The 26585-nt window shown below is 63.0% G+C and overlaps 1 protein-coding gene across 1 annotated transcript; it reads right to left on the reverse strand.

Annotated features, from left to right (window-relative positions):
- Positions 1-1220: 1220 nt before the first annotated feature.
- NPDC1 (neural proliferation, differentiation and control 1) lies at positions 1221-26399 on the reverse strand. The gene is made up of 9 exons (XM_074891434.1): positions 26253-26399; positions 12035-12178; positions 5378-5485; positions 5056-5235; positions 4864-4930; positions 4345-4429; positions 4110-4189; positions 3899-3995; positions 1221-2943 (listed from the first exon to the last, which is right to left on the reverse strand). The coding sequence occupies exons 1-9, from the start codon at positions 26344-26346 to the stop codon at positions 2866-2868; spliced, it is 933 nt and encodes a 310-aa protein (XP_074747535.1). The 5' UTR covers positions 26347-26399; the 3' UTR covers positions 1221-2865.
- Between the last annotated feature and the right edge of the window lie 186 nt (positions 26400-26585).

Genomic DNA, 26585 nt, shown 5'->3' on the forward strand with positions numbered 1-26585 from the left:
CGCCAAAGCTCCTCCATGGCACCGTGGTTTGCTTGGCTGAAGCTGGCCTGGGTGGACAGGATGGAGGGTTGTTGCTTCTTCCAAACCCAGGTGAGATGATTTGGTCCAGTCCTGGAGGTTCAATTCTGTGCCCTCATTTAAAAGGCCTCTGCATTACAGAGCCCGGGGTATAATTTGGGTAGCACTCACATCACCGCAGTGCCTGAACACATCAGCCGGTCCTCCCTGCTGTTTTACAGCTGGGGAAACTGAGGCATGGACAGGCTGGGGCTGAGCACAGACCCTGCACCCTACCCTGGGCTGTCCTGGGATGTCTGCGGCACAGACATGGTGTCCCAGGACAAATGACTCTGTGCCCAGACATCTGGGGGGGATGTGGCTTCCTAGGGGGGCCCTGAGCAAGGGGGTCTTCCTGGGAGGAGCAGACAGGTTTTACTCAAAGCTAGAGCTTCCCAAAAAGCTTGGGTGTTCTTTGAGAGGCTGCTGGGCTCTGAGAGAAAAGGAAGGACTAATTTGCACACCTCGGAGAGGGGGGTGCAAGGCTGGGTTTCCGCAGCCGTGAGCCTTGGGGCGGTCCTGGGTGATTTGGGATGCAATACTGCCCACCTGGGGCTGCAGCTGAAGACCCGAGGGCACCCATGAGTGGGACTGAGCAAAGCATCCCTGATGGTGCCCGGGAGCTTTGGTGGTGAGTCAGCACCCACCCTCCAGGCTGCCGAAACCAGGAGGAGATGAGATTGTATCAGCCTGATGGGGGGCTGGTGTGATCAAAGGGCCGGGAGAGGAGCTCAGGCTCCACACAATGGGGGGACATGATAGCCCTTATCTGCCGGCCCCGCCAAGGTGTGAAGGGCCCGTCCCCGGGGGCGAGGGGTGATGGGGGCGGGTGGGCGCTGGGTGCTGCAGGGCTGGGTGCAGGCAGGCACAGCCGGGGGCTCCCACCCAACCCTTCACTGGGGAAACCTCTCCTGGCAAACACTGAGAAGCAAGAAAATAAACTCTGGTTCTTGCCTGGTCAGATAAAACCCTTGGGAAGAGTTTGGAGGCTACTCCAGCTGCAGGAGCAAGATGTCTGCTCTGGTTATTCCCCGGGGAAGGTTTTGGGATGGGGGACCCGCAGCATCCTCCCTCCCTGTCCCCGCATCCCACCCCGCTCCTGACAGGAGCACCCAAGCTGAGGGCCCCGCAGCCGGGAGCTGGCCTCACACCACACACTCGCATAGGTCTCAAACATGGTAATTTAATAAAATCTCCTTTTAAAAGAACTACAATCCATACAACAAGGGGCGCGGGGAAAAGGGCAGCAGCCCACGGGTAGGGGAGCAGGGCGCGGGGAAAGGATCTGTGCAGCGATGGCCTCTGCCAGCAACCCCGCTGGGGCCAGTCCCGCACCACCAGCGCTCACCAGCACAGAGCTCTGCTGCTGCTGCCTGCCCTGCCCGTGCCTGCCTGCACGTGCAATGGCTCCTCAGCGTGCAATGGCTCCTGTGCATGCAACAGCTCCTGTGTGTGCAAGAGGCCACCCCTGTGCAAGATACCACCAGCGTGCAACAGGTCACCCATGGCTGTGACAGGCCACACCAGGGTCTGGCCATGAAGCCACATCTGTGAATAGCAACCCAAAACCCATCCCGGGCCTTACGCTGGTCACGGCCAACGCACAGGGGAGGCGCTGAGGAACGGTGCTGGGCTCCAAGTGAGGATGCGTTGGTGGGGGCTGGTGAGCCTGGATGCAGACATGGGCAGCGGAGCGGTGCAGGGGGTCTCTGGAGCCCGGGAGGTGCCCTGGGATGGAGCAGCAGAGGCTGTCCCCTGCCATGGGGGGATGCCCAGGGAGTGCGCCAGGCCCCGCGGGGATGCTGCAAAAGGCTCTGTGGGGCAGAGAAGCAGCACAGCAAAGCCACTGTGTCTTGGCTACCCCTCCCAGCCCCCCAAGCACCTGCCAGTCTCAGTCCTTCCTTGCCTGTGGCCACACAGGCTTAAAACCAAAACTCTGAACCTTCTGAGCTTTCACCCCATGGAGGCCCAGGGTGAGAGCCCAGCTGGCACCCAGGGCTGCCATGAGGAAATCCTCTGCTTCTGCCAGCACAGCCCGGCACAGGGTCCAGGCCACAGCAGCACTGGGGCTGTATGCATCCTGGGGCCTCTGGGGAGCAGCACCCCTAGAAGGGGATGGAGCCAGTGCAGGGGGCCAGGGCAGAGCCTCTGCTCCCGGCTGGGCTCGGCACATCTGAAGGTGCAACCTTGGGAGTGATGCCAGCACCTGCCTGAGCCTGCTCCTGCTCCTGCCCTTGGCTCCCGGAGCGGGACCCTGCTGCCAGGGGCTGCCTGGGCTGGAGACGAGGGGGCAGACCAGGCACCAGAGCCTTCAGAAATGCCACCCGCTCCAAGGAGTCTTCGTCCCTGGCAGAGGGGCTCTGGACAGGCTGGCAGTCCCGATGTCTTCCCCTGCAGACATGAGCATGCCTGGACCCCCCCAGCCCCTCTCCTGCTCTCCAATCCTCTCTCCAGCCCTTTCCCAGCTCCAGCTGGGCCAGCACCCTCCTCCTCCAAGCCCAGTGCAAAGAGACAGCGCTGCAGCCCCCCGTTTGTGCCAAGGCAGCGGCGGCCTCCCCCGCAGGGCTGGCGTGTCCCCAAGAGCAGAGAGCAAAGGGCAAGGCAGGGACGCAATCACAGCAGCAAAGAGGACAAGAACGCTGGAAACGGGGGTGATCCCCCCCTCCCATAGCTGTTAGTGGGTGTTTATTGGGCAGGCGTCGAACAGTCTGGCAGAGCGGAGTCCGCGCCTCTTCGCCCAGCTGCGGGTGCCCCTCCGGTGTTGGGCATAGAGTCCATAGCGAGCTCGGGCGGAGGAGAGGAGGGGTGTTACTGGTGCGACTTGGGGTTGGAGGGGTGTAAGGAGGAGTCGTCAAACAGCGGGTTCCTCACTTCCATTTCTCCAGTCTGCGGCGGCGGATGGAGCAGGATAGAGGGAAGGAAAAGGCAGGATGTCAGAAACCAGCAGGGGTTAAGCCACCCTGTCTAAAGGGGTTTGAGTCTGAACCCCAGCCCAGCCGGGAGGAGGGAGGATGGGGGGACCTGGAGGGCTGGGATGGGGTGACACACCAGGACCCAGCCACCACCCCTGGAAAGGCGCTGCCTCACTGTCAGGAGTGGCTGGGGATCCTGGGATGGCGTGATGATGTGTAAAACCCATGGTCCCGGATGGGATGGGACCCCCCAGCCTGGCTGGGGACCCCAGGATGGGACCCCCAGCCTGGCTGGCAGGAATGGGGTTCCTTGCCCAGACTGCCTGCCTGCCATCAAGTGCCCTTTAATGGGCCTGTAAAGACCTAATGATGACCCTTATTCTGGGCCCTGATGGCCGGGCTCCGCAGCCATTACCATGTGAAAGGCTCCTTTCAGGTCTCTTTGTGCTCTTTGTACCCAGGGCTGTTAGGCGCTGCCTTTCCCTGGGGTCCCCTGCCAGCCAGAAAAAGTCCCCCCTGGCTTTGAAAGGTCACAGGTCCCCGGCCCAGGTGCTGCAAAGGCACCAGGATGAGCCCCCCTGTCCCAGTGCCCAGGAGCCCGGGGTGACCATGTCCCTGGCACCACAGGGACGGCGGGTTGGGTCTGCCTTGGCTGCTCCGGCTCTCTCCTCCCACGGCCACGGGCAGTGCTCCCCAGGAAAAAGCCCCGTGCTGGGGTGCCCGTGCCAGGGCACCCACTCCTGCCCACTGGAGGCTCCAGTGGGACCTGGCCAGGGCACATGGGGGAAGCAGAGGGGTTTGGACCATCTCAGGGTTTCATGAAGGGTGTGTTGAAAAGGCTCCTCGCGAGGAACTGCACATCCCAGGCACTTGTCGGACCCCACCCCGCACGCACAGGGTTCCCGCCGGCCGCCCTGCACCCGCCGTACCGGAGCCAGCCCGGGGCACTCATACACGGTGAAGTCTCCATCCTCATTCTCCTCGTCAGATGATGCCGAGTCTGGCAGCTTGGGCTCCTCTTTATGCCTGCGGGGAGAGGATGCAGTGAGGGGGTGAAGCCCAGGGGGATAACAGCACCCCAGTTAATGTCAGGGCATGGACCACAGACCAGGTCTGCTGTCTGCTCCTGGGGCTGCTTACTTCTCCATGGAGAGCATCTGCTGCTTTTGGTGCTGGTAGTGGTACATCTGGGCGCTCTGGGCCAGAGTCTTGTCCCCAGGCTGCGGAGAGAGTAAGGACAGGCGTGGAGACCGGGCTCTGCAGGGCCCCCAGCCCGGCTGGCGGGTGTCCCCCGCTGTGGTGGATGCCCCTCAAACAGAGCACAAACCTGGCCCGAGCACCAAACACCCTACAAGGAGGGACGTGGGCGCCTTACCGAGATCTTGTCGTAGGGCAGGGGGCTGGCTGCTCGCTGTGTCGAGTAGTCTGCTTTCTGCGCCAGCCTGACCTCCTTCTGCAGCCTGCCAGGGGAGAGCAGCGCGGTCAACAGGAGCAGATGACTCCATACGGGAGACAGTGACCCCAGGGGGGCTCAGTCCTCCCACCCACATCCCTGTTCCCTGAAAGGGCAGCCCTGACGGGCGGCACCCCAGGCACAGCCACCTCCATCCCACAGGGCCTGGGCACGAAGCACCAACACGCAGGGAGTGTCAGCATCCAGCGCCACAGCGATGCCCAAACCAGGCGCCACCCGCTCCCTGTGCCTGGCACGGGGGTGTCCCCACCACTGTCCTCCAGCCCCGACCAGCAGATGCCACACCTGCAGGGGGACTGGCAGGGGCAGCTATCGCCTCTCCTCCAAACCTTCCCCACCACGCCCGGGCAGCACAGGAATAAGCTCCCCTGGGCACAAGGACACTGAAAGACTGGCTGGCAGCGGCAGTCCCCAGCTCACCTGCACCAGCAGACCGCAGCCACGATCAGCGCCGAGATCCCGGCCACTGTGCACACCACGATCAGCCCTGCAGAGGCGGAGGGGACACGGAGGGACAGTGGGTGAGCCCGGTGGCACAGCGCCACCAGCCCACGCTTCCCTGGCCAGGATGTGAAACCCCCTGCCACGAGCTGCCTGTCCCCAGTGTCTCACCGAGCACCATGTCGTCATTTGAAGGGATGGGGGACGCCTCCACTGGGTATTTCTGGACTGCAGAGGTGGTGGAGGTGGGGAGGGTGGCGGCTGCCTCGCTGCCGGCGGGATCCCGCTGCAGAAGCCCCTCTCTCAGCCCGCTGGCCGCGTGCTGTCTGCTGCCAGTGGGGACTGGGGTGGCTGCGGGAGAAGGCAGAGCTGTGAGCGGAGCAGTGCCCAGGCAGCTCTGGAGGGCAAACCAGCCTGGGGTGCAGGGTCTGGCTGCTGTGGGGTTGCCGGCACCACTGCAGGGAGTGGTGGCAGTGGGGGAGCAGGCACTTACTCCTGGGCTTGCCATCCCGCAGAGGATGGGGGCGAAGAGCCTCTTGTCTGGCCAGCACGTCTGCCAGAAAATCGATTTCTTTCTCCAAGCTGGGAATGGATGTCCGCCCTGTGCCAGGAGAGACAGCGGGTGTGAAACGGGACCTGGGACGCGGGCATGCACCCAGCCCCAGGGCCAGCCCCGGCACTCCCCCAAGAAGGGGCTTACGTCCCAGCACCAGCAGATGCGGGCGGTTTGGACTCTGAGCCCGCTTGGATGCAGCACTCGGTCACACGGGCGGTCTCAAAGACCCGCAGATCTGGGATCTGCACATGTCCTCGCCACTTGGGGAATGCTTTTCCCAAAAGCTGCAGGAGCAACAGTGGCCGCAGCCGCCCCTGTGCCACAGCCAGTGGGTCCTGCAGAGCCCCGCAGGAGCAGGCAGGCTGCCAGCACCCACTGCTCAGGACCTGCCCCGTGTCCCTGCACCTGCGGCCATAAAATGGCCCTGAGCAAGGAGGGACACGAGCTGGACCAGGAGAGACACCCCGGGGCTGCGAGGGGTGGCTCTGGCAGGGGGAATCACAGACCCACTGTGGGCAGTGGGGCTGTTTCAACAGCAGGCAGGGGACACCCGAATGCTGGTTTTCACCCCAAATTGTCCCGTATGGTGCAGGGGGCTGGAGCCACTCCAGAGCAGGGTTCATCCAGGGCTGTCCAGCTGGGAACCCTCGCTCCAGCTGAGGGGCCAGCTTCTCCCAGCGCCTGGCAGGATGCAGCCCCTTTGGGGAGGGGGTCGGGGTGCCCCACACAGCAAGGACCATCAGGTATCCGCAGGGGCTGTCTGGGCATTTCAGAGGCGGCTGCCCCAGCCCATGCCCCAGCATGGTGCACACCGGGGACCCACAAAGGGCCGGATGCCCCTGGGGCATGGGGCACGGGCAGAACCCCCACCCCAGCCTGGGGGTGCCCACCCATGGGGTGACAGTGCGGAGCAGGAGTGGAGCTGCTGTCCTCAGGCTCGCCAAGTAGACTCAAGCTCTGACACTCACCACTCTGCTTTTAACAGGATTAAACTCAACTTCAAAGGCAGGAGAAGTCCTTGTCCCCATGCCTGCTCCCTCTGCCCCTGCGCTGTAGTATTCAGGCTGTCCCCAGCGGGAAGCCCTGGAGGGTAAATCAAGACATACAAAGGCGAGGTGGTAGCAGCAGCTCAGTTCCCGGATAATTCAAGGTTATAACAATTACAGCTCCTCTGGAATCTGTCCTCGCTCCCAGTGTTTGGAAATAAACCCCAGTTCCCTCCAGAGCCAGGCACAAAGGCCACTCAGACGCCCCTGTGACTCAGAGCCACACAAGCCAAAAACCAGTTTAAAAGGGGACACTCTTGCTTTAAACAAGTGCATGAGCACTGTCCCCATGTCCCCTGGCTCCCCAAACTGCCCCCCAGCCTCCCGTCCTTGGCAGGAGCTGGAGCACCCCATGAGCTGCAGGTTTTCCCAGCTTTTTGCACCCTGTTATTTCCACCCCAAAGCAATTTGCAAAGCAGTGCCATGGCCATGCGGGGCCAGGTTTGGGGCTGTGCCACCAGTGCCATGCCCGATGGGTGAGGGCCGTGGTGCCAGCACAAGGCCAGGCTCTCCTGATGGGCAGGGGAGCTGGCATGAGACTGAGTGTGACAGCTCCATGCCCTGTGGGGACAGCCCTGTGCCCAGGAGGGGATGACCTGGTGCCTCATGGTGACAGCCCTGTACCAGCGATGGGGACATTCTGGTGCCTGGGATGGGACAGCCTGGCTCTAGCTTCCCACTGTGCTCAGGAAAAGGCCTGTCCGCATTCCCATGGGACCTAGGGGACAGCCCTGCCCATGCCCATGTGTGTCACTGTCAGGCCTGGGGGAATGGGGTGCGCTGCCCAGCCCTGCCCCAACATCCCTTGGCCTTGTGCAGATGCAGTTGCAACAGCCAATGCTTCAGGAGGATGAATGTGACATGGCTTGAAAAGGCAAAACAAAGCTGGAAAACCAGCAAGAGCAGATCCCAGGTCACTCTGAGCCTCCCGCTGTGCAAAGCAGCACAAAGAAAACCAAGGCAGCCGTGCTGTTTGTGGTTTCCGGCGTTGCCAGCAGTGCCTGGGCCATACTGCTCACCTGCATTAACCAGCTTTATCGCCAAGTTCCCTTTCAGCATCTAAAAATCCCCACACCCCTGTTTTGTTCAGCAGCTGAGATTTCCCCTGGTGATGCCACATCTGTCACTGCAGCGTTTGTGGGGCAGAAGCAGCCTGGCACCGATGGCTGGTTCCTGCTGGGCACCGTCGGTGGGTGAAATGCCAGCCCAGGGCTTCTCCCCAAGGAACAGAGGGCTGGGGCTGAGCCCCAATTCCTGCCCGGCTGCGCCAGGCTCTGGCTCTTGCTGCAAGAGGAGCTGAGGAGATGGGGGGGCCTGCAGAGCTCCCCCCAGCCCTGCTGCAGCAAGTTGGGCATGCTGGGCAGGCACAGGGTGCACAGGGCAGGCACAGGGGGCACGCAGGTCTTGCATAGGGCATGGAGGGTGCACGCAGGGTACACACACACAGGGCACACACAGGGCAGACACAGGGCAGGCAGGCTGCACACAGGGTACGCACAAGGCGTGCACAGGGCATGCACAGGACACACAGGGCACACAGGGCATGCACAGGGCATGGAGGGTGTACACAGGGCATGCACAGGGCACACAGGGCACACAGGGCATGCACAGGGCACACAAGGCATGCACAGGGCACACAGGGCATGCAGGAGGCAGGCACAGGGCATGCAGGGTGCACACAGGGCATGCACAGGGCACACAGAGCACACAGGGCATGCACAGGGCACACAAGGCATGCACAGGGCATGCAGGAGACACGCACAGGGCATGCAGGGTGCACACAGGGCATGCACAGGGCATGAAGAGTGCACACAGGGCATGCAGGAGGCAGGCACAGGGCATGCAGGGCGCACACAGCAGGCACAGGGCACACGGGGCTTGCCCAGGGCAGGGGTGCCCTCTCATGGTAGGTCCCACCACTTGCCCGCAGCAGGGAGGGCCCGGCCAGGCTGGCACACAGCAGCCCAGCCCAGCCCAGCTGCTCTGCCCGCCCCCCCGGCCCCTCCTTGGGGCTTTCCCCTCCACAGGGTCTCCAGGGTTCAACCCTGGGATGCACTCAGGGGTCTTGCCAGTTACCGGGACGGGTTTGGGGATAAGAAGGGACACAAGTGGCTTCAGCCCCAGGCAGAGGAAGCCTCATGTTGACAGTGTCCACGGGACGGCACAAAATTCCTACAAACCCACTTATTTTTGTAGTCCTTCCCCAGGATGGCTGATGCCCTCCTGGCTGCTGGCAGCACAGCAAGTGGGGAGGGGGGAACCCCGAGGTCTACAAGCCGAGACCCCCTTTTCTCCCTCTTCCCAAAGGGCTTCCTGCAGCCCCACAGCTCAGCCCTGGTTCCATGCTGGTGGGGCCAAACAGGAGCAGGGATGGGACCCACCAGCCCAAACCACATCGCGCAAACCCATCGCAGCACATTCAAACGACACGCAGCACTGGGGTGCTGGCAGCATTTCAGGGGCCCAGACCCCTGCACAGGCAGCACCAGCGAGGTGCAGGCAGGCAGCTGCCTGCCCAGCCGCAGTGGCTGTGGGCCACACCGCGCTCTGAGGTCCCGCGCATCCCATCTCACCTCCATGCGCCGGGTACGCTGAGACACCCACACACGCCGTCACCAACGGCAGAAACATGCCTCTCACACGCATTGCCCTCCTGAGACCCCAAAATGCTGCTTTTCACTCTAAAAAGCCGCTCAGTGCCTGCCTGCACGGGTACACTGAAGGAGAGGAGCCCCGACTCCTGCCCACGCTCCTGCCAGGAGCCGCAACCAATTGCGGCGATGGCGTGGCAGCAGCAGCTGGGATCCCGGGATCGGCGTCACCAGCAGTTGCAAGCAGCTCAAGGATGCCTAACCCTTTAAAAAGGGGCTGCCCACGCGCAGGGTGGCATCCTTGAGCCACGGCAAACGCCCCCGTTTGCGTTGCATTCCCCCTCCAAATGCAGCTATCACAGCCCCTCTGCACCCTGCAGGATCCCCCTGTTGCACTGGGCAGCTGGGCGCTGCTGCCAGACCACGGTACAGGCAGGATGCAAAAGCACCCGTGGAAAAAATTGGTGCCTCCCTGCCAAAAGGAGCTGGGCATCCTCAGGATGCTACTGCTCCCCTGCATGCTAAAATAAGAGGATTTGGGAGGGGAATCCTCCTTTTTTTTTCCCTGTACCCACACTTTTGCTGCCAGAAGGTGGTGGCATTGCTTGAGACAAGAGGATGGGGCTGGGAAAGACTCTGGCCCGGTCTCCACCCCCTGGCATCCTCAGAGGATGCTACCATGGCCCCACATCTCCCTGCCGGAGCTGGGAAAGGACACTACCACGGTCCCAGAGAAGCCAGGCGAGGATGCTACCGAGGCTGTGTCTCCCTACAGAAGCCGGCACACAGCAGAGTTGCTATGGAGATGCCAGCGCATGTGCAGCCCTTCTGAGAAGGGAATTTACTCCCAAGACTTCACATTAAAAAATAAATCACAAACAATTGTTAAAGCTGTTTGGTACCCATGTTTGGTACCCATGCCAGGGAGCATTGGCCTGTTGGACCCCTGCTCGCTGCCGCATGCCAAGCCTGGACTCCATCCCTGTGCCACCCCCTCTCTTGTCCCCCCACCAGCCATCACTCCCATTTCAGTGCAGCCTGGCTCCTCTGCCCGAGAGCCAAAGTGCTGCGCAGAGCCAGGGCCCCGCTTTGGGGATCTCCCCTCTGATATAAGGGGTGATCCTCCTGCCAGGAGTCTGGTGGCATGAAGGACACAATGGGCTCTGCCATCCCTCACGTGCCCACCCTCTGCACAGCACGGGCTGAGCCATGGGCAAAGGGAAGCTCCGGCTGCACCCCGGTGGGACCCTGAATGTGCCCAAGACACGGGAACCAGAACACAAAGCAACCCCCTCAAAAACCCAGAGGTCCCCCCCATGCCGGCAGCAGCTTGGGTATGGGAGGAGCTGCCTCTCTGGGTCCTGCCACGGCCCAGCGACCCAGTGCTTGTCCTCCCCACCCGCACTGCCCGGTGTGGGACAAGCCATCCTGTGTGTTTTCAGCAGCTCCCCAGGCCCTGCGGTGGGAACGGGGGGCTGTGGGGGGGGCTGCTGCTGCTAAGCCGGCAGGGATGCTGCCTGGTGAGCACCGGCTCAGCCCCATGCCGGAGCTGGGCAACTCTGCCCACCGCGGGCAGCAGGCAGCTCCAGCAGGGACCACGGGCTCTGCCCGCCATGGAAAAAACAACCCTGCCTTAGCCAGGGGGTTTGGGGGGCAGCAGGAGTGAAAAGCAGGCAGAGAAGGGCAGCCTGGAGGAAGATGCTGATGCACTTTGCAGCAGGCATGGAGGCGGCTCAGAGGCGCCTGAGAGCCCTCACCCCACACCTGGGGGGTCCCCAGCAAAACCCACCGGGAGCAGCGTGCAAGGGCACGGCCGGGTCCCAGCTCCTTCCCCACACACAGAGGCTGCTCCTCTTCAGCTAAAGCAAAAATAATTGGGTGGAGCTGTAATTACAGTCTTAATTTGCCTGTTCATTGAGTCTGCAAGAGAAACCACAAGGTGGGGGGCACAGAAACAGCTCTGCCTACAGCTTTCCAAGCTGCACAGAGTTGTGGATCACCCTAAAAAACGCGTGTGCCCGGCCCCCAGCGCAGCCTGTGCGGCTGAGCCAGGGTGCAGGTGCCACAGCTGCACTGGGAGCACCTTCCACACACCACCGGCGGGTGGGAGAGCCCTGCATGGGGTGTCACGGGTGCCCACAGGCTGCTGCTCCCCAGGGATGCTCTGCCCATCTCCCACTGCCACAGCGCAGCCACCCAGACTGCCACAGCCCCACAGCTCCCTTGGGAAAGGAGTGAGGGGATAACACCCAGTGCAGCCCTTGGTGCCCTCATGCGAAGCTGGGCAGGGCTCCTGACCGACTCCAACCCTCCCAGCATGGATGCTGGGCAGCCCCAAACCACAGCCCAAAATCTCAAACCAATGGGTACCAGGGATTGAAATCCCAAACACCAGCATGGCTCAGCTCTGGGATGGGTGAGGCCGTGGGCACCCGTTTGCCTCGGCCATGGGGTCTGCAGGAGTCACGGCTCTGTGCACCAGAAGCCGCCACCCTGCTCCTGCAAAGCTTGGGGTTCTGCACGGCCACATCCCCTCTTCTGAAAAGCTCCCACCCCAGAGCAGCCGGGCAGACCCCGGACACCCCTGCAGCCACCGAGGCCCCCTCCTGTCCCCGCGCTCCTGGGCACCGCTGGGTGCTGGCAGGGTCAGTGGCACACATGGTCACTAGTGTGGCTGCAGGAGGATGCACAAGGCGTGGGGTCGGGTCTGCGCGCTCCCTGCCAGCCCCAAAACCACACAACTGCAGCGAGCTGGGGCTTGGGGTGAGAGGGGGCAGAGCTGCCAGCCCCACAGGGATCTGGCTGCCGTGGAGAGAAGCCAGAGGACGGGGAGCAGAGGTGCTGCTGGGGTTGGGGGCTGCCCTGAGGCGTGGGAAGCTCCTGGAGCTGCTGAGGTGCAGGGCAGGTTTGCAGGTGGGAGGTTGCAGAAGGGGCTGCTGCGGGGTGGGTGCACCTACCGCTGGGGGAAAGCTGCTTCTGGATGCATCGCCCGCGGTCGTCCTCCTGGAAGGTGGGCAGGCAGGGGCCGCAGGCGCCTGACCCCGGCGGGCAGAACTGCCGGCGCTGCAGGGCACAATCCAGGCTCCGGGGACACGACGCTGCTGCAGGGACAGGAGAAAAGAGGTCAGGAGGAGGAGAGGGGTCAAATGCTCCCCTGGGTCTGTCTGTGGCCTCTTGGCGTGGGACCCAGCTGCCCCGGGCAGCTCCTGCTGCAGTTAATGGGCGTGGATGTGCTTCACCAGAGCTGCCCCTTGGCCCCCCTTTGCCTCTGCAAAGCCCTTACTGGCTGCAATTAAGCGCTGGCTCTAATGACCTGGGAGTTGAACTCGATGATCTTTACAGGTCCCTTCCAACTCAAGATAATCTATGATTTTATGACTTGCGTGAGGCAGTTTGCTGCCTGCAGGGAAGAGCAGGCAGTGCCCGTCCTCCCGCATGGCACCCCGAGCCCCAGGGTGCTGCCGTCCCCTGGGATGCCCCAAGTCCCAGGGTGTCGCCATCCCACAGGACACCACGAGCTGCAGGGTGCCACCATCCCGTGGGACACCCCAAGCCCTAGGTGACACCCTGAGTCCCACAGAGCTGGCTGCGATGGGGGTCTCCAGCCCCTGCCTGCACCACGCAGGCAGTGGCTGAGCAGGCTGGCAACTGAAATCTGACCAACACAAACCGACCCTCATGTGGTAGCTGTCAGGAAAAACCACCTCCAAACCAACCCCTGCCCAACGCCTCCGCACAGCTCTGGCAGGTCATCACAGGCAGCAGCACCTTCCGTGTCCATCCCTTTGACGCTGCGACGGGGGAAACCAGTGGGACCCAGCCCTCCCCCGGTGACGCACCACAGCCCAAACCTCCCTCCCAACTTTACAGGGCATCTCATTTCCATGTCAGACCCAGGGACTTCTCCACTACCTGGGGTGAGGCAGGAGCCCCCCATGCTCCAACCTCACCTGGACCCAACATGCCATGGCAGCGCTGCCATGGCCATGAGCAGCCCAGTTTCTTTACCCCAGCCTGGCTCAAGCCAGTGGGACCTCCTGGGGGGACACAAAGTCCCCGGGTCCTACACAAGGCTGAGTCCTGAGCCTGGGTGATGGTGGCAAACCATGTGCAGAGACGGAGAGAGGAACTGTGACCAGACAGGGCCGTGACACAGAGGGCCAGCGCACAGGTCTCACCGGCAGCGTGGGTCCTGGCTTTCAGTGACAGCAGCAGGAGCCACTGCCAGGGACAGTGACACTTGCTGGCACTGCCACGCATGAGCACAGACATTCCTCCCTGCCGGGCTGGTGGCAGTGTGGACCCTGTGTCCTGGGCTGGGCACAGCTGGACGGGGGTGCACAGCTGGATGGGGGGGCAGCACACAGCTTCCCCAGCCCTGCCCTTGACCTTGCTGCATGTGGCCGTGCCTACAGCTTTCCCACAGGCAGCAGCAGGCAGGAGAGCACCACCAGGGCCCTCACCGGGAGCAGGGCCAGGCCTGGCCGCCCCCAGTGATGAGTCATGGCAGGAGCCGGCTCCCAGCACCATCCCACGCTGCCTGAGCCATCCCTGCCCACGCCGACACTGCCGTCTGCCCGTCCCCATGCCCTGGGGGACGGCAGCCCCGGCACAGCACAGCACCCAGCACCTGAGGGGAAGGGGCACCCCAGCTCTGGGGGCTTCCCCAAGCATCCCCATCCCAGCAGCACACTGGGGGTGAGGGGGGCAAGCCGCTGCTGTGCCCAGGCATGGCACGGTGGGGAGTCCCGGCACAGGATGGAGCCACCAGGACATGAAGCTCCAGGGCCACGGCGGCAGCTCTGCTGCACCAGGCGCCAAGCGGGATGCTACCCCAAAGCAACAACTGTGGGATGCTGAGCAGGGTGCCACCCTAAAGCAACAAGTGTGGGATGCCAGGAAGGATGCCACCCCCAACAAATCCCCATTTGCATGGCCCTATTTCACCATTAAAGTGCTCACTGGAGGATTCAGCCACTACCAATGGCACCCAGACTGCACCCAGACCCCTTCGCACTGCACCCCACGGGGCACTGCATTATCACCCTCGAGGAGGGCAGAGCTGCCTTTGCTGCAGTGGTTCCTCCTGCGGGCAGGGTTTTCTCAGCAGCTGCAATTAGGGTTGGCTGAAATCCACGCTGGGTGCAGCAGCCTTGGCGGGGGGGGTGGGATTTGCTTGGGGTGGGGGGCAGAGGCCACCGTGCCTGTGGGAGCTGGGTTTGCTCCCTGGGGACGGCGTGGGGCTCGGCCAGGTGGCTGGGGAGAATTAATGCTTCATGGGAAAATAATCAGGCGTTTAAGCACAGAACTCGGACTCGGCCGCCTGCTTTGCTTGCCCTGGGCTCGCTCTCAAGGCCGTTTTGTTCAAAGATCACAAAACAGCCAAAACACATGGACACTCAGGGGCAGGAGGAGGTTTTGGTACTGCGCAGACCCAGGGGTGGGGACATGCCACATCCCCGCGGTGTGCTGGGGAGGGACACTGGAAACCCCCTCCTGTGCCATGGGCCCGTGGGAACACATCCCCTCAAAAGAGGCACTGGTGAAAGCTGGGTGGGAGGTGGGAGGAAGCCACCCTGGCATGGGTCATCCGGCACTTGTGGCCACCCAGCACCATGAAACCCCATCAGGACCCTTGGAGCCACCTTGGGGCAGTGGAAGAGGTGAGGAGGGGGCAGCCCCAAGCCAGTGCCCAGCAACCAGTTAAATAAACCCCAGCCTGGAATACATAAAAGGTTGTTATCTCTGTTTGAGGAACAAGCTGTGCTTGCCCAGCTGTCACAGGCTGGGATTAGGAGCAAGGCAGGCGGGCACTGATCTAGTTAAACTCCCCATGTGTAATCAATCTCTGGTTAGCGAGCAGATATCACTGCGTGGGCGCCCTGCAGGGTGAGGGCTTTCATGGGGGTTTTGCCACTCTCTGAGCCCACCAGCTGCTCCTTGGCTGGGCTGGTGAGAGTGGGCACCATGTCAGGTTGGGTGCCAGGGACTGAGCACCCCCTGTGCTGGCACTCAGGAGCCATGGGGGCATCTCCAACTGCTGCCACCCACCCACCCCTCCCTTGCTGGCTCTCCCTGCCCACCCACATGTGCCCCAGCAGACAGGCGATGAGGTCCAGCTCCTGTTTCAGGGTGTACCTGACCTTCCCTACCACCTCTTGGCTTCCCCATCAGAGTGCTCTGGCCATGGGTTCCCTCCTCCTGCACGCCCACCCCAGTGTGGGTGCCAAGGCTGGCACAGCACGTGGGTCCTGTCTCCACCCCAGCACTGGCCATGTCACAGCCATGCTGCCCGTCTGCACCAGCGCCAGCTTGCAGGCTGCAGCCCCCAGTCTTGCTTCTGCTTCTGTGGGGCTGCTGTTGAGTCTGGGAGAATTTGGGATCCCCTACTCCAACTGTGCCCCCTGCTTGGCACCAGTGCAGCCCAGCATGGCCAGCCCCGCCGGCTGCTGGGGCAGGAGGGACGCCCTGGCCATGAGTGGGACAGCGAGGACGCACCCAGGCTGGTCCCAGGGGCAGGGACACTGTGGGACAGCACAGATCCGCCTGCAGGAAGGCGCAAACCAGCTGTAAGGCGGAGCGAGAGGAGCAGGCAACAACATGGAGTCCAAAGCCAGTGTCAGCCATGGCACAGGTGGGATGCCACTGCCCAGATGTGCTGGGGGGGTCTGGAGGAGGGGGATGCTCCATCCAACCACTGTCACTGCGGCTGCCACAGTGCAAACCTCCCACGCAGGTGGGCAGCAAGCCCAGCACAACCAGAGGTAACCCGTTAAACCGGGCTTTGGGCTGGGACAAGCTGGAGAAAGCAGGGTGGCTCTCTGCAGAGAGAAACACAAGCAGGAGCGGAGGCCAGTGGGTGAACAGGACCCGTGCAGCCAGCACGGAAAGACAAACAGTGGGTGAGCACGAGCCAGAGGTGCACGTGAGCAGGAACAGCCCCGTGCACGGGAGGAAACGCTGGCATGGGAGTGTTGAGATATGAGCGCGTACACACACACACACCTTCCTTGACAGGTTTTTTGGCTGGAAAAGCTCAGCACAACACCCCCAGCCCCTGGGGGGAGCCGTGCCAGGCACCTGGGGCAGGTCCCGGGGCCAGCACAGCACCTGCAACTGGGGGTGTCCACTGCACCCCTCTGAATGACACAGGGTCCGACAGTCTCTTGCCATGGCTGGGCAGGGCACGGAGCTACTGGCAGCCACAGCCCTGGGTGAAGAGGTTTTCTGACACTCGTGCCAAAACACACATGTAAAAAAACCCCAGTGAACCAGGGAGGATGTCCGGATGGCTGGGAAGGCAGGAGTTGCCCCCACTGTGTCACTGCTGCAAATAGAGAGATAAAAGTTAACATAAGAGGATAATTAATTAGTGCTGAGCACTGGTCCAAGTGCTTACGCTCCATGCACTGGCAACGCCAACGCCCAGCCTCTCAGTTGCCAACGGCATGAGCTGGCAGAGCCCACTGGGCATCGGCCGTGGCGGGCGAGCGGGCACGGAGCTCACACCTGCCAGCTGGGAGCTGCCAGCCACGGGCTACGGGGGGCCGGCCCCACACGGCAGCAAGACACAGCCCCAGGCGGGGGACAGTCACCCCGCCAGGCATGGGGGGAGATCGGGGTCCCTGGGAACAGGGGTGCAGGTCTCCACACCATGCTGAGCCCCCACACCGCCGCAGCCGAGGAATGGCTCCGGTTGAGGGCCGGCAGATTGCAGGCAGGGCTGGCAGCCCAGGCCCCGCAGCGGTGCAGTGTCTGCCAGCTCCACTCCAAGGTCACTCCTCCTCCTCCTCCTCCTCCAGGCAGGTGATGTGGGACCTGCTGTGGGACCTGCCTGCAGCCTGCCTGCTCTCCCAGCACTTCTGCTGTCAGCTGGCACCATCCGGGGCTCTCCCGGCTCTGCAATTTTACCCCTGGCTCTGAAGGGCTGGAGCTGGCTCCGGGCAGGCGGGCGTGCTGCCCCAAACCACCCCCAGACCCCCAGATCCTCTTGCCCTCTGCCCCGCGGCCTCCCTGGGGCAGGGGCAGGGCTCCTGCCCAGCAGCAGGCAGGAGCAGGGCGGGCTGAGACACCCAAACGCCGCAGCTTCGCTCCCCCCATGGCCGGGCCTCGGCCCCCGGGGTGAGCTGGGCAGCCACGATAACACAGCAAAGCGTGGGCTGGATGCGTGGGGTTGCCCGGGCAGGTGCCCCAGCCCCGGCGCTGCTCCCGCTGCACACACCGGCCACAACTGCCACACACCAAGTGCAGGAGGGTCACCACGCCTGCGGCCCTGGGCCCTGCCGGGCTCCCCGAGCCGGCTGCACCCCTCTGCCCTGCTGCTCCTTGTCCCTGAGAGCAGGCGGAGGGCGGCGGAGCTTCAGGCACAGCCGTACCCCCGGGAGCAATCCCCCTCCCCGGGCACAGCCGCTGGCACCACAGCCGTGGCCAGCACAGCTCTGCCACTGCTCCGGCAGCCCCGCGGGAGCCCTGCCGCTGCCTGCAGCCGCTCACGTCACCGCCGTGCTCCTGCCCCCGAAAATGCAGCAGACGGAGACCCCTCCTGCGCGCGGAGGCGGCAGAGCGGGGCTCTCCACCGATCGCAGCCCGCTGGGAGCAGGGGGACGCTGGCCACGTCACGACGCTCCTGGGGATGGCGGATGCGGCACGGCCGTGGCCCCCACCACCCCTTCCTGCACCAGCACCGGCCCTTGTCGTCCCACCGGAGAGCACTTCGCAGCTGCAAAGTGCTTGTTTGTTTTTTGCTTCGGCAGGTTTGTCCAAGCAAAGGCCACGTGCCACTGGGCTTCCCGTTCCCCAGGCCACCGGGGCTCGTGTCCCAGCTTCCAGCTTTTCTGGTTCAGCCGGGCAGGCGCCAAGCTCTGGCCCAGCTGATAAAGCACACGGGCAGACGGTCCCAGCGCGGCTTACGTCATGGCCAAGGGACAGTGCCAGCAGCCCTGCACCACAGGCTGGGGGACAGGGATATCCCCGCAGGGACCCCCTGGCAGTATCCCCCTGCCTGCACAGCAAACACCTCCGCTGCACCCTGCTCCCACCGAAAGCGTCCCCACCCAGGAACAACGGGAAGTGCCACCATGGGCAGTCACCCAGGCAAAATGCCACTGCTGGCTGCTTTCAACCACCACCCCAGCAGGTGCTGCGGGGAGGGCTGCCCACGCTGGAGCCCCGCTGCACAGGCAGCGGAGGCAGTGTGGTGTGCAGTGGTGCTGGGCGGGCAGGGGCCTGTGGAGGCAGCAGGGCTGTGTGGCAGAGGAGAGCCACACCGAGGGCAGCTGCCTGCTGCAGCCCTGAGGCAACCACCATGGGGTCCCAGAGCCTTGTCCCCCTCTCCAGGTTCAAGGCCAAGGAGGAAACAGAGGGCCAGGAGTGGCTCAGCCAGACTTCTCAAGAGGTGGGGGGACCCCAAACACTTCACCCCCCCAACTGCTGGCGTTACCCCAGAGCCCAGCCCCACGCTACAGCAGACCCCGTCTCCAAGCACCCCAAAATCTCAAGTTGCTCCTGTGATCCAGGGCTGAGGGAAAAGGGAGCACCAGGCAGCCTCCCCCTGCCAGGCTGATGGAGGATTTTGTGTCATTGCTACTCAAAGTCCTTAATGAGCCAGAAAAATCCCTGTTCCCTGCCCTGGCAATCCTCCTGGCACAGCAAGGGAAGAGGAGCCACAGAGCACCACTGTCACCATGCAGAGTCCCACGCGTCTCTCGCCACCAAGCCAACGTCACACCTCGCCCCATCCCAAAGCCCCATGGGTGGAGTGGTGACTGGAGGGGTACTGAGCTGAGCAAGACCCACTGGTCCCCCAGCCCAGCCACCCCTGGGTGCTGCCAGTTCTGGCCGTGGCTCGCTGTCCCCTTCCAGCTGCTCATGCGCAGCTCCAGCCTCTGCCTCGGGAGGGTGACACGCTGCATCCTTCGCCATCTGGGGTGACTCTGCAGTGCCAGGGCTGTCTGCAGCCACAAGAACTTTGCCTCAGGTATTCAGGAATAGAAGAAATAATTAAAAAAAAAAAAAGAAAAACAGGTGCCATATGCAATTTCCCCAGTGTTGCCCATCCAAACCTGCTGCTGGCTCTGCATCACCAGGTGTGCACCCACCTGTATGGGGGACCCCACGCTGTCCCCGATGCCACCCCACGCCAAAAAGCACCATGCTGTTCTTTGCAGCTTGAACCACCCACTTTCAGTCTTGTTTATCAGGTTTTGCTCAAGCAAATACCAACGGGTTTCGTACCTGCCCAGAGCCAGCTGGGGCTGGGGCTGGGTTTTTTAGAATTCCTTTGTTTACTGTCTGGGCTCTGAAGTTTGGCACAGTGTGACAGGCGAAACAGGCGGTGGTCAGGGCCACGGTGCCGGGCGCTGCCGCCAGCGGGTCCTGCGTGGGCAGTGTGCTCATGCCGGGCCAGTGTCATGGGAAGGGCAGCCCTGTCACTGCCATGCCTGGGGTTTTACTGCTCTGCTCTGAGCACGGGCCCACCTGAAGCCTCGAGGGAAGGGCTCAAGTCCAGCTCTCTCCTCCTGGCGCCGGCTGGGCACCCACAGCTCAGCAGGGCAGCACCCACAGAGCAGAGCAGCAGCCACCCGCGAGCTCTCCCTGCAGACTCACTGCTGCCGGCGGGGAGGTGGGAGAGGGCAGCCCACAGCCTCCCAGCCGAGCACCCAAGGAGCTGCCCTGGCACAGCTCAGCCATCTGCGAGCCGCCACACGCTCCCACTGCTGGGCTGGAAATAAAACCCCGGAGCGGCAGCTCCCTGGTGAAGCACCACTGTGCCCACCGGGGCCAGATGCTCTTTGGCAAAGCCAAACCCCTCCCACACTTTGCTGCGTCCCACGCCACCAGAGACATTTTGCAGCCTTTGGTAAAGATGTACCAGCATGACTTTGCTGATTAAACACCCTCGGGCAGCTCGGAGGCAGTGGCAGCAGCACAGGTGGCTTCGCTTGGGCTGGGGAGTCCGTCTGTCCTGTCCCCACCATCCACCTCGTGCCTGGCACCAGTCTCGGTGCTCCCACCCTGAAATGGGGGTTTGGGCACACAGCCACTTATCAGCAGGTGCCGGGGGCTATAGGGGCTGACCTTTATGGCTTTCCAACAGCCCATGAGCAGGGACCCCCAGACAGACTGCCCACATCCCCGCCGACACACAAGGTGAGAGGTAGGTGGAAAACCAGGGGCCACTTCACTCTGTCCTGCTCGGGCTGCACCCATGGCTGCACTCACGCTGACTCAGCCACCACCAGCGATAAAGACCTGTGGGATGTTGTTTCCCACTGGGGCAGAGTGCCCAGCAAATGGAAGGGCCCCCTGTGAGCCCAGAAAATGGGGGGCCTGTGGGATGCACAGGCACATCCCAGGGATGCTCATGAATGCAGCATCCCAGGGCTCCTGGAAAAGGGCTGCAGACAGTGCTGGAACAGCTGGACCTGGAGACTTCTTTCGGGTTTCATCCCCTGCAGGAAGTGGACGGCTCAGGGAAACCCTCTCCTTTCCAACCAGGAAGCCAAGAATTAGGGCTGCAGGATGGGTCACATTACCAGCAGCTTACCAGGGCCGCCCTCTCTCCTGGCTTAGCAGTCAGCTGGGAAATAATCCCCGACAAATGCGAGATGATGAGCTCCCCGAGGCAGAGCTGCTTCTCCCAGACTTGAGAGCCATCGGCTCCCCAGGAGCACTCCTCTGCAGACCCCCAGCCGAGCCCAGGCAGCACCCATGGGTGCTACGGGTATACAGTGAGAGCGGTGCCTTCCCAACCTTTTGCCCTCCAGCTCTGTCACCGTCTCCTTTCTATAGAAAGTCCCCACCCCTGTGCTGTGACGAGCCAGGGTCACTGCCAGCACACCAGCTGACATGTCACCTCTCATATCATCCACCTGAAGCAATGGGTCCTCCCCACCAAAGAGCAAACCTCCCTCCACAAAGGCTTTGCCCTCTCCATCCATGCAGGAGAGACCCCACCAACACGCTACTGGGTACACTGGTTAGGCTGGGCAGCTGCCAGCCTGCGGTGCTCCGGTGCTCCAGGACAGGAAGAGGCAGGGACTGGGACCTGCTCTGGCTCCGTTTCCTTCCTCCAATTCAAAGCGTGCTCCAGGCACTCAACGGCTACTTTCTTCCCGTTGCAATTCCCGTCAGGCTCATGAAGCAGTTAGCTATAGGCCTGCTGCCGCCTCCAGGTGCTCTGGGTACCCCTGTGGCAGTGGCCGTTGGTAAAGCCCAGACGTGGAAGGGCGATGCCCCAGCACCGGCAGCAGCACTGGGGCCATGCTCTGGAGTTTTGGGGAGCAGCCGGCCCGGGGGAGCCATGGCACCCATCAAGGACCAGACCCAGAGCCCCCCGTGGGGACGAAGCACTGGGGTGCTGTGTCTATGGGTTTAATGCAGGGATGGGACCGATGGCAGCTCCTGTCCCCAGTGCCCAGGGACCCAGTGCCTTGAGTCTAGGGAGAGGCCACCCCTGCACCTCTCCTATCCACAGCACCCCCATCATTCCTCTTGTCCCCAGAACCCCCCATCACCCCTCCTGTCCCCAGTGCCTCCATATCTCTCCTGTCCCCAGCACACCAGCCACCTTGTGACCCCCCCTGTCACACTGTCACCCTTCCTATCTCCGGCACCCCTACTACCCCTGTCACCCCTCCTATCCCTGGCACCTCCATCATCCCTCTAGTGTCTGGTACCATCAGCCTCCCTGTCCCCAGTGCTGTCACCCCTCCCATCCCCAGCATCCGCATAACCCCTCCTGTCCCCAGCACCCCCCCCGTAAGCGTGTGGCAGAGCTAAACCGATTACCTCCCTTTAATACCCCCATGGCCCAGAAGAGCCATTTCAGGCAAATGTCCTGGACTTGTCTTCCCTTTTGCACTGCAGGAAGGTCCCTGGCACCCCTGGGGATTGAAGGGTCCCTGGGGAGGGGGGTGGCTCTGCAGGGCCACGGCAGCCCCAAGGAGCCCCCTCTGGGCAGCGCAGCCCCAGGGTTAGGCCAGGGTCCTGCTCTATAGACCCTCAAGACTGCCTGCAGACCCCAAACCCGTGCCCGGAGCTGCCAGGGGAATTGCGGATCCAAAAGGCTTGACCCTGCACAGTGTAACCACAGCACCTCCCAGGCTGCAGGATCACGGTCTCCCCACCCCGAGCCCCAGCTCTCCCACACAGGGCACAGCCGGGGGTTTGTGGGTCCCCAGCGAGCTGCAGCAAAAGGAGAGGAGGGACTTTCACCGTGTGTCTCCCATAAACTCTTCCTTGATGCTGACCATGTCAGGAATTGGGATCGTGGAGATGGGGGGCCTCTTTCCATCCGTTCCCCCTCCCCAGGCCTGTGGACGGAGCCCTGCCCAGGTCCCTAGTGCAGGTACCGACCAGCGGAGCCCCAAGGGATGCTCATGCACCACGTCCCCAGCTCTCCCCACACCTCACCTACCCATGAGGGCTCATCTCCCACACTGGGAGCCAACTGAGCAAATGTAACCCCAGAGAACATGGGGGGAACATTATTTCCAAGAATAAAATCCCACAGAAAATTAAACTCGGGAGCAACGCGCAGCTCCTGGGGAAGCAGCACCCCAGTTGCCACGCAGGAAACACTTGGTTTGTGCTGGCGTGGCAGAGGACACCCCGACGTGCAGCCATGGAGGGGCCCAAAGTAATGGGGTGGCTGCAGGCCACTGAGCGGGACCATTGCCCACCATTGTCACCACTACCAGGGGCACTCAGACGATCTCTGTGTCTCAAGAAAAAGCTGGGGCTGGAAGTATCCGCTTTCTACAGACCAACCCGCGTGGTTTTGGGGGGCTCAGAGTCCACCCCCTGCTCACCCACCAGGCAGGGCCCTGGGAAGCTCGGCAGGACAGTCTCAGAGCCGCAGGCACAGCACCAAGTGCCGCTGTGATGCTCCCAAGAGGTGCCTGGAGCTGCCCCAGCTTCAGTGTTCAGGGTGATGGGCCCCGGGGACAACCCGCTGGGCCCTGACCCTGCCACGGCTCCCTCCCCCGCACGGTGATGGCAAAGCAAGCAAATGAAAAGCCAAAAGATGGACAATCCCAGCGCAGGCTGAGCCACGCGAACATCACAAAGCTCCTGCCTTGCTGTGCCCAGCTCTGCACCTTGAGAAGTCCCGGCACCACCGCAGAGCTGGGGCAGCCACTATCGGCACCAGCACCTCTGCCCCCACCTCCATCCCTGAGGAGCGGCGTGAGGAGGAAAGGCAGCGAGGAGCCGGCAGTTCCCCTGTGGCCAAATGGGTCACTTGGACTAGCAAGAACCACTCCTTTATTGCTGAACAGCTTCTCTGGGTGTTTCTGATGCAAAGTGCTGGCTGCAGCAGCGGGGCCGGGGTTTTAAGGCTTATTAAAAAAAAAAGAGGTTCTCAACTGTCATCCCATTTGGAAAGTCTTCTTTTGTTTATAATAATAATAATAATAATAGATTAAATTTGGCAGCCAAATTACTCGAGAAGGGGTGAGAAGTCTGACTCTCACTAACGCTCCAGGAAATGCAGCCAGAAAATGGGTGAGGAAATGTTTATGCCCAAAGCCGGGTGCGCTGGGTAGAGACACTTGGGGGAAAAACCCAAATAAGGAGCATCAACCGAAAGTAAACCACCGCTGTACTACCTCCAAAGCCAGCTGCTGCCCTTCCTCCAGCTCAAATCAGGCTCTTGGCAAGATGAAGGTGTCACCATGCCATGTGCCAGCTGCACCCTGGGAGATGGCACCTCTTGCAGGGGCTTCTGGGTTGCAGCACTGGCAGATGAAGGCAGGGAGGAGGAGATGCCAGACTCCGTTTGAAGAAGCTTTGCTGAAGCTGCAGAGGCAGGAGGACGCGGGTATGGTGGTCCAGGACCTTTTCCTCACCAGGAGCCAGCTTCACTGGCACGCCCGGGAGCGGGAGCTGCCCCTGGTCCTGCCACCGCCACCTTGCAGCCGTCCCCAGAGAAAGCCGAGCTCTGCCACACCTGCCCAGGAAGGGAAATTATAAAATGGGAAGAAACAGCCAACATTTCCTCTGACCCACTGCGCTTGGGGAGGAAGGCTGCAGGGGCAGGACAGTGACTCCTTTCCCAGCACAGCATCCCAGGGATGCTCCTCCAGGCACCCCAGCCATCCCCAGGAGAAACCAGCCCAGAGCTCCCCACTGCCACACGTCGCACAAACCCAACCTCCCAGCAATGGGATGCTGCTGTCAGCATTTCCAAGCGGCACGACGACGACATGACTGGAAACAGCACAAAGAAACCATCCCCAGCCTTCGCTTGGGGGAAAGACATTGAGCTGAAAATCCCAACCCCACTTGTGCCAAGAGCGTGTGATAACCCGGTCACTGGAGCAGGCAACTGCCGGCGGAGTGCGGCCCCTCGCCCAGGGCTGGGAAGGGGAGAGGAAGGGGAAACTCTGCTGCCTCCCGCCCCTCCCCGGGACAGCCCACGGGAATAGCTGCCCTGAGCAGCCTCTCCAGGGGTCCCTCCCCAGCAGCACTGCCAGGCCAGCTTATTCCCCCCGCAACCCTTTAAATTTGGAGGCAGCAGAGATTATACTGGTGGCTGCATCAGAGCTGCCCGGATCTCCTTCCCCCCATCACAGCTTGCGTCACCGGTACCCCCGGCCGGGCCACCCAGGCCTCGCCACACAGGAAGAGGGAGAGCGCAGGAGCATCCTCACCTCTGCCTCCAGCCCCTCAGCACGGAGAGACCCGGATGTTTTGAACTGCTGGGAGACTTAAAAAAAAATATTGCACCTTCTCACCCTTCCATAGAGCAGGCAGGAGCGTGGCGAGGCCGCAACGTCCCCGGTTGACGGCAGGCTGCCTGCCCCGCTGGCGAGCCAGAGCGGGGAGAACAATATCGGATCCGCAAACAATGCTGGGAGTGACGAGGGGCTCCCCAGCTCCGGCAGCCAGCGAGGCGGAAAGCACCTGCCCAGAGACACGCTGTCCCGCGGGCAGGGACACGGCACCTCCCTGCCAGTGCGGGCAGAGGCGGGCAGCCCCCAAGTTTCCCTGCAGGCAGCAACGCTGGGGGCCAGTTGGGGTTTTCGGAGGGGTGGTGTTTATGCCCATCACGCCGTGCACCCTGGCAGCTGGCACAGAGAGAGGTGACATGGCGCGCATCCAGCGTCAGACCCACCGGGAGGGAAAATGCACTAACCTAGACCCCAAAACTAAAAAAAACCCAACAACAACCCAAAACCAAACCCTAAACCCTCAAAACAACCCCGAAGAAAATGGAAAGAAGGCCGAAGGTGGTGCTGCTGGGAGGGAAATGAAAGCCACACATTTTTTCTGCCCCGTGAGAGAGGAGAAACGCCCCTGTCACGGATTCAGCCCTGTGGGGTGATGCTGCTGCTGCTCCCCTCGAGGGAGGGACTCGGGGCAGGTGAGCTCCCGGCCTGGCGCAGCCTCCCAGCGGCTCCCTAAGATGGCTCGGTCACCACAGCAGTTTTATTTGAGGGTTTTTTGTTTGTTTTGGTCTTTTTTGGTTTTATTTTTCATTTTTTTCCCCCAACAAAGGTGCTTCGTGAGGGCCCCCGCGTAGGGCTGCTCTCACAAGCGCGTGTTCTCTCCCCAGTCCGGGATGAGGCCCCACAGCTGTGGGTACCCCGGACCACTGCCGGGGACCAGCCCTGAGCCGATGTCACCCGCTGCCAGGGCCCCCGCCTGCGGCAGCGGGCAGGAGGCGATGGCGTGGCGCTGCCCGTCCCCGGGGAGCGCTGCGGAGCCTGGCTGGGCGCCGGGGGAGGTGGGAAACACCCCGTGGGGCTGCGTGGGGGTGGGGGAGCCCACGGACCGTTTCCCACCTTGCTTTCAGGCCGCGGTGATGCGTGGACCGCTCTGCCCAGGGATGCTGAGCGGGCCCCTACCCACGGCAGCTTCCCGGAGCCCCCCGGATGCTGGGGCGGGGGGGGGGGGCACGGGAGCCGCGGTGCGGGGAGGGACCCGCTGCCCCCTCCCAAGGGGACTGGGAGCCTGAGCCCCCGTGGAGGTGGGGATGGGGGAGGGCAACCGCCCCGGGTTCGCCGTGGGAGGGGCCACGCGGGTCGCTTGGGAAGGGGACAGGAGCATCCGCGGCCCTCCGCGGGGGAGGTAGGACACACAGACACGGGCGGGGGGGCCGATAAAGGGGACGGGGGTCACGGGAGGGGCACGGACACGGGTGGACACGGGTGGACGCGGAGACGCACTCACCGGCACGGGCGAGGCGCAGGCGGCAGGCCCCGAGGGCGGCGAGCAGCAGCAGCAGCGCTCCGCGGCGGGCGGCAGCGCCCCGGGCCGCCACCATCCTCCACCGGCGCGGGCGGGCGCGGGGGCCGCGGCGGTTGCGGGCGGCGGCGGCGGCGGCGGGGCGGGGCCCGGCGGGGGGGGCGGGGTCCGGTGGAGGGGGCGGGACCACCGTGCGAGGCCGAGCCCCGCCCCTCCTGCAGCACCGCGGCCGGAGCGCCGGAGCCCCCAGCCCGGCCGGGACCCCCGCAGCATCACCCCGCCCGCTCCCCCCGCACGGCCTGGGGGGGGGATCCCGCA

The sequence above is a fragment of the Strix uralensis genome, chromosome 21 (genome assembly GCF_047716275.1).
Source record: "Strix uralensis isolate ZFMK-TIS-50842 chromosome 21, bStrUra1, whole genome shotgun sequence".
Classification (NCBI taxonomy): domain Eukaryota; kingdom Metazoa; phylum Chordata; class Aves; order Strigiformes; family Strigidae; genus Strix; species Strix uralensis.